Genomic DNA, 12,563 nt, shown 5'->3' on the forward strand with positions numbered 1-12,563 from the left:
AGAATACAAGTGGCCAAGCTGGGATTAGGACCCGGTCCTCTGACTCTCAGATCTGGACTTTTCCCACTGTGCCCCGCAGCTTTTAGGACTCTGCCCACGCCCTTTTAGTAAACGTTCTTGTTTGGCTCTCGAAAAAGTACCGATGGTTTTTATCTCCATATTTTGGGTTCAAAAAATAATGGTGGTTTTGTTTGCAGTGACGACAAATCATCACTCAGAGGAGACTGGGGTTGAGAGAGAGGGAGAACGTGAGAGAGAAAGAGATGCCTTCATCATCTTCTGAAGCCAGAGCAGGTGGGAACCCATTTATGAAGGACCTGGAACCTCTGGCCCCTCACTGGACCCGTCTTCACAGATCACTCAAATGCGGAGGTGACCTTGGGGCCCTCCAGACTAATCCCAGGGTTGCCGGGGGGCAATTCAACAGGGCAGGCCTCGGTCTAGAAATCCAAAGTGGGGGAGGTTTGCCCTCCATCTGCAGTTCATCTGTCACCATTGGCCCGGAACCTCCAAAACAGGTGCCACCCTCACACCCTCGTTTCACTCTGCCAGGGCTTGGGAACCCTCTGGGCAAGGATCACGGTGTCCTGCTCCTCCTCCGATGGCTTACTGTTTAATCACTAATTCATAAACCTACGCCCTGCTCCTTCTTTGCTCCTATTGCGAAATGTTTCACTTCCTCATCTCCCGGCTAAACTGTCAGCTCTTGGAGGACTGGGATCTTCCATCTCTTATTATCTTCTCTCAAGCACTTAGTAAAGTGCTCGGCCCAGAGAAGGCGCGCAAAAAATGACGGCTTGACTGATAACTTCGCTCATCTGCACGGCAGGCCCGTGAGGATTCCATAAACACTACCGGGTGGCTAGAAAAGCCCGTGCGATATTTAAATCTCCTGTCGGGGTTCGGAGCAGAAGCGGTCTAATCGCGTCAGCGGAGGCGTCGAAAAGACTGCGGCACCAAGGACAGAACCGAAAACGGCACTGAGCGTGACGGACGGCAAACGTGACGGCACCACAACCAACCCGCCAACCTCGACGTGCGCGTACCGTGGACGTGACCGTCGGCGTTTTAATCAACCTTTTCCTCCACCCCCACATGCAGGTAAAAAATCCCATCCGCCGTTACATCTTCCAACGGGACAGATGGTTATTTAAATATCTTTCGGCAGAAAGCCCGGTTTCCGAGGTAAGTGGGACGCAAAGCCGCCCGGATAATCGAAACGTCGGGTAGCAGCCTAGGGCCCGGCGATCTCCACCGGGTTCTCGTGCCGTGTTCTTGGCATACGCCGGTTTTCCTGGCAGGGGTGGGCAAACCCACTCACAGGCAAGATCCGTGTCGGAAAAATCCACCCATTGAAGGACCTGTCACTCTGATCGTCGGCTTTCCACGGAGCAACGCGGCCCGGCTGTGCCTGCATCTAGCTGGATGGCAACGGGCACGGGTTTTTATCACGTCTCTCTCGTTAGTCACCGGGCCAACTGGCACCCTTCACTGAAACACTGCAATATCCAGAGACACCACACGGCCCTTTTTCAGAAGCCCAGCGCCAGGAGAACTGGTGTATTCCTTCCAGGTTTAGGGGGACAGAGTGGGCAAGTTGGAGGAGATGGTCAGGGAAATAGCGGATCTCTCTCCAAAACTCAGCAGGGCAATGCCACCCTGATGAATGATCCCTGCCTCGGTGGGAATTATTCTACCTCGAAGGTGCTGACGGGTCCTTGATCAACAGTGGGTTAATAATCCAGCGTGGCTGAGTGGAAAGAGCCCGGGCTTGGGAGTCAGAGGATGTGGTTTCTAATCCCTGCTCCGCCACCCGTCTGCTGTGTGACCTCGGGCAAGCCACTTCTCTTCTCTGTGCCTCAGTTACCTCATCTGTAAAATGGGGATTAAGACTGTGAGCCCCACGTGGGACAACCCGACTGCCTTGTATCTACACCAGCGCTTAGAACGGTGTTTGGCGCATAGCAAGCGCTTAAATACCATATTTATTATGATTAGCATTGTTACGAAGAGAGATGGGCAGATCTGGAGGGATGCGAAGATGTCAGCCTTGCACTGGCTCCATCTCCCTTGCTCCTCTCCTACCTCAGTTTCCCCCAGTCAGGAAATCTCTGGCTCCACGGCCTGCGGATCTACCCCAGTGGGGAGTTGTCCTGCCTTACCTGAAGCCTTTGCCAGTTGAAACAGGTAGACCCCTCCCAAGTCGTCACCTCTATCCCCTCGCCCCCTCCTACCTCACCACCCTTCTCCATCCCACCCCGCACCCTCCGCTCCTCTGCTGCCGCTCACCTTCTCACTGGGCCTCCATCTCACCTGTCTGGCCCCTGGCCCACATCCTTCCTCTGGCCTGGAACGTCCTCCCTCCTCAAATCCGCCAGACAATCACTCTCCCCCCGCTTCAAAATCCTACTGGAGGTGCACCTCCTCCAGGAGGCCTTCCCAGATTAAGCCCCGCTTTTCCTCAGCTCCCACCCCATTCCACGTCACTCCGACTCGCTCCTTTTGCTCTTCCCCTCTCTCCCTGCCCCACAGCACTTATGTATATATCTGTAATTTTATTTATTGACGTTGATGCCTATTTACTTGTATCGATCTTTTAGACCGTGAGCCCGTCACTGGGCAGGGATCGTCTCTGTTGCCGAATTGTACGGAATAGTCCGGTGCTCTGCACACAGTAAGCGCTCAAATACGATTGAATGAAGGAATGAATGTCGGTCTCCCCCCTTCTAGACTGTCAGCTTGTTGTGGACAGGGATTGTCTCTATTTGCTGTATTGTACTTTCCAAACGCTTAGTACAGTGCTCTGCACACAGTAAGTGCTCTATAAATACTAACTATGGTATTTGTTAAGCGCTTAACTATGTGCCAGGCACTGTACTAAGCGCTGGGGTATTAGAGAAGCAGCGTGGCTTAATGCAAAGAACCCGGGCTTGGGAGTCAGAGGTCGTGGGTTCTAATCCCGGCTCTGCCACTTGTCAGCTGTCTGACTCTGGGCAAGTCACTTCAGTTCTCCGGGCCTCAGTGACCTCATCTGGAAAATGGGGATGAAGACTGTGAGCCCCGTGTGGGCCAACCTGATGACCCTGTATCTCCCCCAGCGCTTAGAATGGTGCTCTGCACATAGGAGGTGCTTAACAAATACCATTATTATTATTCTCTGAGCCTCAGTTCCTTCATCTGTAAAAGGGGGGTGAAGACTGTGAGCTTCACATGGAACAACCTGATGCCCCTGAATCTCCCCCAGCGCTTAGAACGGTGCTCTGCACATAGTCAGCGCTTAACAAATACCATAATCATTATTATTATTCTCTGGGCCTCAGTCCCCCCGTCTGTAAAAGAAGGGTGAAGACTGGGAGCCTCACATGGGACAACCTGATGCCCCTGAATCTCCCCCAGCGCTTAGAACGGTGCTCTGCACATAGTCAGCGCTTAACAAATACCATAATCATTATTATTATTCTCTGGACCTCAGTCCCCCCCATCTGTAAAAGGGGGGTGAAGACTGGGAGCCTCACATGGGACAACCTGATGACCCTGGATCTCCCCCAGCGCTTAGAACGGTGCTCTGCACATAGTCAGCGCTTAACAAATACCATAATCATTATTATTCTCTGGGCCTCAGTTCCCCCATCTGTAAAATGGGGATGAAGACTGGGGAGCCTCACATGGGACAAGCTGATGCCCCTGCATCTCCCCCAGCGCTTAGAACGGTGCTCTGCACATAGTCAGCGCTTAACAAATACCAACATTATTATTATTATTATTTGGGGGGAGGGTGATGGCCGATGATTCAGGAGGGAGGCTGCCCGCCTGCCGCCTCCACGCCGCCCACCAGGCTCACCCGGCCCAGGCCGTCCAGGAAGACGCGGGGGTCCAGGCCGCAGGCGATGATGGCGCTGGGCAGGTCCCGCAGGTCCACCTCCTCCATGGCGCAGTCGATGAAGCTCCAGTCGCCGTCGCGATCGCCGCCGGGGGTGGCCTCCGGAGAGAAGAGTCGGCGACACCTCGGCGACTGCAGCTGTTGCGATCGACGCAGCTGCTGCTGCAGCTGCTGCAGCGGGTCCTCGCCCCCCGGGGCCTCCGCCCCGCCGGGGCTCCTGGCCGAGCCGCCGCCGCCGTCCATCCCTCCGGTCGCCGACAGTGTCGCGGTCGCCGACAGTATCGCGGCCGGTCCTCGGCCGGTCCTCGGCCGGCAGGGGGCGCCGGCGGGGCGGGGCCGGGAGGGGCGGGGCCGGAGCGCCTCCTCCCTCCCTTCCCCGGCCCCGCAGTTCCGCGCCTGGGCGCTGCGGGCCCTTTAAGAGGCGCTCGCCGCCCCCCCCGCCCCGCAGGAGCCAATGGGAAAGCGGCTTCCCACGTGACCCGCCCGGGAAGAAGCCGTCGCGGCGGCCATCTTTGAAGTGGGCAGAGGCAGACTTCCGGTGGCCCTCACACTTCTGATGTCGATGATAATAGCATTTTTTAAACGCTTACTAGGTGCCAAACACTGTTCTAAGCGCTGGGGAGGATACAAGGCGATCAGGGGATCCCACGTGGGGCTCCCAGTCTTCATCCCCATTTGACAGAGGGGGTCACTGAGGCCCAGAGAATAATAATGTTGATATTTCTTAAGCACTTACCCTGGGCAGAGCACTGTTCTAAGCGCTGGGGAGATACAGGGTCATCAGGTTGCTCCACGTGAGGCTCCCAGTCTTCATCCCCATTTTCCAGATGAGGGAACTGAGGCACAGAGAAGTGAAGGGACTGGGCCACAGTCACCCAGCTGACAAGTAGCGGAGCTGGGATTCGAACCCAGGACCCCTGACTCCCAAGCCCGGCCTCTTTCCACTGAGCCGCGCTGCTTCGCTAAGTGAAATGACTTGCCCAAAGTCACCCAGCTGACAAGTAGCGGAGCCGGGATTTGAACCCATGACCTTTGACTCCCAAGCCCGGGCTCTTTCCACTGAGCCACGCTGCTTCTCTATGGCTCCCTCACTTCATAAAGTTGGTATTTGTTAAGCAATTACTGGGAGCCAAACAATGTTCTAAGCACTGGGGTACATGCAAGGACATCAGGTTGGCCCACGTAGAGCTCACGGTCCTCATCCCCATTTTCCAGATGAGGTCACTGAGGTCCAGAAAAGTGAAATGACTGGCCCAAGGTCACACAGCTGACAAGCGGCGGAGCAGGGGATTCGAACCCCTGACCTCTAACTCCCAAGCCTGGACTCTTGCCACTGAGCCACACTGATTCGCTTATGGCCATCGCCGGCCCAAAGCCCCAGGCATCGGTCAACGGTCCAACGACAGGCTGTAAATCTGCCCATAGTTAGGCCTCGGGCAGCAGGACGGTCAACAGTCCATCCATGCGTCACTGAGCACTCTCTGCACAGCACTGCGCTGATGGCTTGGGAGAGGATAATATAGACTTAGAGTTTAGAAAGAGAGTTTAGACTGTGAGCCCGTCATTGGGCTGGGATGGTCTCTATCAGTTGCCGAACTGTACGTGCCGAGTGCTTAGTACAGTGCTCTGCACATAGTAAGCGCACAATAAATACGATTGAATGGATGAATGAATAACATAGAGTGGGTAGAACCATCGGCCTTCAGGCACCCGATCTGTAGATTGGTTCACAGGCCATAGTCGATCCAGAGCCAGTTTGGTCAACCCAACTGGAATTGAAGACGTATAATAATAATGATGATGTTGGTATTTAGATTGAAGACGTAGTATGGACAGATTTCTGTACAACCTTAATGTTGGTATTTCTTAAGCGCTTACTATGTGTCAAGCACCGTTTTAAGCACTGGGGGGATACAAGGTCATCAGGTTGTCCCACATGGGGCTCACAGTTTTCATCCCCATTTTACAGTTGAGGGAACTGAGGCCCAGAGAAGTGAAGCGACTTGCCCACAGTCACATAGCTGACAAGTGGCGGAGCGGGGATTCGAACCCATGACCTCGGACTCCCAAGCCCGGGCTCTTGCCACCGAGCCACGCTGCACAGTAGGACCCGATTTTATCGTCGATACTTAAAGATGACCTTAGCGAGAGCGATCACAACCCGTGGCCGACGCAAGCCAGGCCCCCGCGCTGCAGAAGCACGCGTTCAAAGAGAATATACAAATGTATTTCGAATACTTTTCAAAGAGAATATACAAATGTATTTCGAATACTTTTCAAAGAGAATATACAAATGTATTTTGAATACTTCCGTAGATCCAGGGCGGTGGCGTGGACTGATGCTGAGCCTAAAGAAGACAGGTATAATGGACTGGCCAACACCGGGGAAACTCTAGCCACGGTCAATGAATTTCATCAATGACATAATAATAATGGCATTTGTTAAGCGCTTAGTATGTGGGAAGCACTGTTCTAAGCGCTGGATCCGACTTGAAGGTTGCCTCCGCATCACCGTATCCTGTCTAATGATGCTCCGATTGGCGAGGGGCAAGCTCTGGGCCCGGTCGTAAGAAGCAGATGGTTTGATGGGGGAGAGGGGTCTCAACTACAGATGCCAGCCAGCACGTTTGCGCCATCCCTTTCGGTTAGAACGCAGAATTCGGGAGTGTTCTTCCATCAACAGTCGGGGTATAACACGATACGGAGTGGGGAGAAATATTCTTTGCGCATAGCGTCGGACACGGGGTGAGTATTACAGCACATTTTCTGTAATGTGGCTTTCTGCACAAGTATAAATCCTCCATTATAGAAGAACCGGGTGTCTTTGTGTGTGAATATACATATATAATAATAATTACTATTTTGGTATTTGTTAAGCGTTTACTATGTGCCAAGCACCATCCTAAGCACTGGGGTAGATACAGGGTAATCAGCTCGTCCCACGTGGGGCTCATACTTTTAATCTTCATTTTAATCCCCGTACATATGTATATACAACTTGCTTGTGGCATGAGTTAGGCATTGGGACAGGAATCGATTAATCGAGGTATTTATTGAGCTTTCATTCATTCATTCACTCATATTTATTGAGCGTCTACTATGTGCAGAGCGCTGTACTAAGCTATTGGAATGTACAATTTGGCAACAGATAGAGACAATCCCTGCCCAGTAACGGGCTCACACTCCCCGAGTGCAGAATGCTGTAGTAAACACCTGGGAAAATGCAATACAGTAGAATTGTTAGACACGATTCCCATTCCAGGCAGAGAAGCAGCATGGCTCAGTGGAAGGAGCCCGGGCTTGGGAGTCAGAGGTTGTGGGTTCTAATCCCGACCCCGCCACTTATCAGCTGTGTGTGACTTTGGGCAAATCACTTAACTTCTCTGTGCCTCAGTTCCCTCATCTGGAAAACGGCGATTAAGACTGTGAGCCCCACGTGGGACAACTTGGTTACCTTATATCTACCCAGCGCTTAGAACGGTGCTTGGCACATAGTAAGCGCTTAACAAAAACCAAATTATTATTATTATTATTGTCACACTGCTCCCCTTAACGGCAGCTTGTCTTATTCCTGAATCGATAAGAGTGTCACTCCGGCCAAGTGGCAGATATTTTGCCCTCCTAGGTGCCCTTAGAAGACTCCTGACCCTCTTCAACGCGATTGGCACAAAGCTACCCTTGCCCTCCACCGGGATTTTGCTGGCCTTGAGGCATCAGCGTTTAGTAAACACCGCCACCCCGTGGCTGATAATCTTACAAGAGAGAAAATATAGGAAAAATATAGGAAAATTTCCAAAATATAGGAAAAAAAAACCCCAAACCCAACAGTTTTTGTCCCCTCAGAAGAACGGTATTTTCCCCTTCACTATTTTCCCGAACATCGTGGAAAAGAGCCTGGGCTTCAGAGTCAGAGGTCATGAGTTCGACTCCCCACTCTGCCACTTGTCAGCTGGGTGACTGTGGGCAAGTCACTTCACTTTTCTGTGCCTCAGTTACCTCATCTGTAAAATGGGGATTAACTGTGAGCCTCACGTGGGACAACCTGATTACCCTGTATCTACCCCAGCGCTTAGAACAGTGCTCTGCACATAGTAAGCGCTTAACAAATACCAACATTATTATTATTATTATTTCATGGGAAAGCTCCAACCTACAGGGAACTTCGAGTCTACAGCCTTCAGAGTGAGCTAACTACTATTTGAAGGCCCCTCCAAGGAGTTTTCTGGCCCAGTGGGTTGTTTAATCGACACCGTTAGCACCGATACTAATCGTCCACGGTAAATTTCATCCACTGAGAGAAACGAAATTCCCTGTATTTCAACGTCATTTGGAAGGGATGGTGAATTTATGGAGCTCTGGGGGCCACTCTCCGGTGATGTTGGAAGTGCTGCACCTGTGAAGGAGAAAGTTTCCATAATCCACCCCCTGCTCTCCAGATTCAATTTAAGGAGATCCTAGTGTGGCTTATAAACCTGCAAATCAGGTTTGTGGTTCTAGCTACAGGCCTCAGAGGGGAGGAGAGAGAAGCTCTGACTAGGGCCGTGTGCTTCGCAGAGGGTTTAGTGACCATTGCTTCCTCAGTTTGCCGGTCCCTGGAGGAGCAGTTGAATTGTTTAACTCTCCCTCCGCTGTTCCTAGCGCTTTGTCTCCTGTGGAAGCTTATTGAATGATATTTCGTGATGGCAGTAGGGAACCCGGGGACTATTACTCCCTGCGTAACCCTCTTCAGTTTTCAGCTTCTGACAGGCAAATGAACGCCCATGAGAGTGCATGCATTCTGGATAAAAAAATGGAACCCACCTGCTAAATTTTCCCCAGATCTTCTCACGGTGAACTGAACCTGTGCATTGGTCCCAGTGAATGCAGTGTCGAGGCTGGGAAACTGGTTTTTCTCCTTTTGTTACAATTTTTACCTGCCATCTGCCAGAATTGCTTATTTTTTAAGGTCCATCCTAATTTCTTCCAGGACTCGGGCCCGCCCCAAGCCCTTAATACTGTGCTCTGAGCACAATAAACGCTCAAAAAATACCACTGATTGACTGGCTGTAACTCCTCGAAGAGCCTGGATGGCCTTTTGCCTGGTTCTGGTTTGCTTTTCTGCTCTCTGCAGCCATAATTCAACTCACATTTTGCATTTTTCTCAGGCAAACCTCCCAATCATCCCTTGTTTACCACTTTTACTGCCTCTGCTGTCCCCTACCTGCCCTCCCCACCTCATTGTGAAACCAAATTTCATGAAATTTTCATGAAACCAAGTGCCTCCTCTCAATCCTAAAATGTTACTTCCTCCAGGAAGCATTCCCTGATGGAGCCCCCTCACCTTCCCAAGTATGCCTCTGCAGTGTGGCCTAGTGGATAGAGCATGGACCTGTAAGTGAGAAGGCCCTGGGTTCTAATTCTGGTTTGGCCACATGTCTGCTGTGTGACCTTGGGCAAGTCACTTCACGTCTCTGAGCCTTAGTTACCTCATCTGTCCATTGAGAATTAAGACTGTGAGCCCTGTGAGGAAAAAGGTCTATGTCCAACCTGATTTGCTTGCATCCACCTCAGTGCTTAGTTCAGTGCCTGGCACATAGTAAGTGCTTAACAAATACCAGCATTATTATTAATAATAATAACCCCCTCAGAACTCACATATTTATTTGTGTTTGTTATATAGCTGTATTATTTCACTCTTAAGTATACTGATTTTCATTCATTCATTCAATAGTATTTATGGAGTGCTTACTATGTGCAGAGCACTGTACTAAGTGCTTGGAATGTACAATTCTCCCCAACTGGGCAGTAATCTTTTTGAGGGCGGGCATCACATCCTTCACTTCTTCCTTTGCTTTTTGGGTCAGCGGGAGGCAGGCTCGGTGCGATGGTGGCTTCTTTAAACCCCGCTGGTCCCCAGGCAGCCTCTCGAGCATTTAGTATATCTCTCATCATAAAGTAGGTGCTCAATAAAACACTACCAACCAATCCGTGGTACATACTGAGCGCTTCCTGTAGGCAGAGCAACATACCGAGCTTGGGAAAGCACGACACAACAGAGGTGGCAGGCACAGTTCCTGCCCACAAGGAGCTTACAGTCTAGAGGGCTCAGTTGACTGAGCGTTTGATCTGGGGGTCTTGCATTCCCTTCAAGAAAGGGCAGCAAAAATCAGTCAGGCAGTCATATTTAATAAATACTGTATTAAATAAGCACTGTATTAAGCGCTTGGGAGAGTACAGTAGAACAGTGAGCAGACATGTTCCCTGCCCACAAGACGCTTAGAGTCAGAGGGGGAGACAGACATTAATAGAAATAAATAAATGACAGATATAGATATAAGTGCCAGAGGAGCGGGAGGCCAGAGACTCTGGCCTTGATCCAAAGCTTAAAGTGGCCCCTCTGAACTTCACATTCTGCACGGGCGATCTGATGCCGGGATGTCTTCATGGGCCAACGTTTCACGGAGGCACGCTGATATACGATAGGTCCCGCTCATGAACCAAGCACGGACTCGTTTAAGGGCCTTCCAAGGTAAAGCCTCTCGGGAAGGAAACAGGCCACTGACTGAGCTAGAGGGTATCAGTGCAAGGCGAGTATCAGGTTAGCATTCTAGCCGGCAGCTTCCCTGAAGCAAAAATAAGTTTAGAATGTAAATTCCTCAACAAAGCAAGGGGTTCTCTACCGAGACAATTGTTGGCTTAAATGACCATTCCGGAGAAGGTTTTTAAAGAAAAGAAAAAGAGGAGAATCAGCTGTATAGGTTTCCTGGGAAGGGAATCCCAGTGCCAACAGGAGCCCAGTGTTTTGATAAAGGCAACAGCGATTAGGCAAGAGGGAGGATTATCGTAAAAAAATTGAGACCGAGTGAACAAACAGGAAGGGAGCTTTTAAAAGAGCAGGAGAGTTAGGCGATGGAAAGGTCTTTAATTAAACGAGAATGGTACAATTACCGTCTGGACAGGGCAGAGTGGATGTAGTGATAAACCCCTTGAGGGCAGAGATCCTGTCTGTTTGACGCATTGTATACTTCCAAACGGCTGGTTCAGTGCTCTGCATATAGTAGGCGCTCAGGAAATACTAACGAATGAACAAATGACTCCAGGACTCCAAGACGCACTCCTAGATGGCCTTAGGACTTGCGATTTCTGTAGTTACTATGTGGCAAGCACTGGGTCAGACAATCAGATCAGACAGTCTCTGTCCCACTTGGGGCTCACAGCCCAAGAGAGATAACACGAAACTTATCCTTATTTTATGTAGCCTGTGAAACTCACCTGAGAGCGGGACTGTGTCTGACCGAATTACCTGTATCTACCCTGGTGCTTGACCCATAGTAAGCGTTGAACAAAGACCATAATAATAATAAGGATGATTTTACAGATGAGGGAACTGAGGCACAGAGAGGCTAAGTGACTAGCACCACGGGCCAGTGGCAGAACTGGAACTGGAGCCAGAGTTGCAAACTTTTGGCCCCGAAGTCTTCCCAGTGCGCTGAGCTGCCTCCCTCTTCCGGGTCCTCTGCCTGGAGTTCTGCCGGCCAGTGACGACTTCTCCAGAGCCACCGTGAGCAGCTTCTTCAAACAGGTACCATCTCCTTCGAGTAATGACCAGGCCATCCAGCCTGAAGAACCATTAGGAATGGGGACAAGACAGCAGTGTGGCCAAGGAGAAGGGCCTGGGAGTCAGAGGACCTGGGTTCTCATCCCGGCTTGGCCTCTTGCCTGCCCTGTGAACTCGGTTCTTCTCTGGGCCTCAATTTCCTCAGCTGTAAAATGGGGATTCAGTGCCAGTTCTCCCTCCCACTTAAGTCTTGAATCCCATGTGTCCAACCTGATTGATTATCTTGTATCTACACTAGTGCTTAGTACAGTGCTTGGCCCATCGTATGTGCTTATCAAATACCATCATTAATATCATTAATATTATTAATAAGGGTGAGTGCAGTTCTAAAGGATAAATCTCCTAACTAATGACACCAAAAGTTAAGGCATAGTCTGTTCTCTCTCTAACTCCCGAGCAGTCCTGGGGCAACATGCTCGACACACCAAAATGAGGTCTGTTTCTTGAAACATTGATATAAAAATCCCATATTCAGGGGATCAGGGTGGTATCACGTATATGCGGAATGAAGGTATCGAAAATTGCAACTTAAAAAAAAATCTAAACAACTCTACATTGTTCAGCATCCCTCTTGCTACGGCTTATCAGAAAACAATGTTTTTGAACTCTGCTCCGTTTGAGCTGTGGATTTTTCTTGCCCAAATACCCAGAAATAGCCACTGCTGGCTGTACACCAGCAGAGCGATCTTGAGAATTGAGCAATTATTCCATGAATGCGGTTAGTGTAGAACACTGTAGACAATGTTTTTCTTGAAGAATCTGTTTTTCCTCAGTAGATTTTTTTTTTAAAAAAAACCCTGTATTTTCTGAACATTTTCCTCCGGGCTTCCCTTTCACTTAACTGTATAGACCCGACCCGAGTCCACAATTTCTCTGGATGTTAGAGGTTTCCATTGGTGATAAGGGATCAGTCCAAGTGGGCTGATTCTGATGTGAAACATTTATAATTTTGCTCCCTAATGGAAAGACTGAGGTGGAAGCAGTTTCCCGATCTGAAGTTCTTCTTGTTTGTCTTTGCGATTTATCTCACCTGAATGAGTCCAGTACTTTTATAAGACAAGAGGATTTGTGTCATTCCAAACAACA

General features: G+C 50.1%; 2 protein-coding genes across 4 annotated transcripts in view; one reads left to right on the forward strand and one right to left on the reverse strand.

Annotated features, from left to right (window-relative positions):
• RCAN1 (regulator of calcineurin 1) overlaps window positions 1-4,164 on the reverse strand; it is a 63,217-nt gene extending 59,053 nt beyond the window's left edge. The window contains exon 1 of the mRNA XM_007669738.3: window positions 3,842-4,164. Within this exon, the coding sequence (XP_007667928.2) occupies window positions 3,842-4,123 (282 nt within the window). The 5' untranslated portion in view covers window positions 4,124-4,164. The remainder of the gene's footprint in view (window positions 1-3,841) is intronic.
• The window catches only part of CLIC6 (chloride intracellular channel 6), a 33,460-nt gene continuing 21,100 nt past the window's right edge, over window positions 204-12,563 (forward strand). Inside the window, exon 1 of one of the 3 annotated variants that reach the window (XM_029082656.2) lies at window positions 204-1,101. In XM_029082656.2, coding sequence (XP_028938489.1) covers window positions 1,096-1,101 — 6 coding nt within the window. In that variant the 5' untranslated portion in view covers window positions 204-1,095. The remainder of the gene's footprint in view (window positions 1,102-12,563) is intronic. The other 2 variants (XM_039914558.1, XM_039914559.1) reach the window with 2 other exon arrangements.

Source organism: Ornithorhynchus anatinus, chromosome 17 (genome assembly GCF_004115215.2).
Source record: "Ornithorhynchus anatinus isolate Pmale09 chromosome 17, mOrnAna1.pri.v4, whole genome shotgun sequence".
NCBI lineage: Eukaryota > Metazoa > Chordata > Mammalia > Monotremata > Ornithorhynchidae > Ornithorhynchus > Ornithorhynchus anatinus.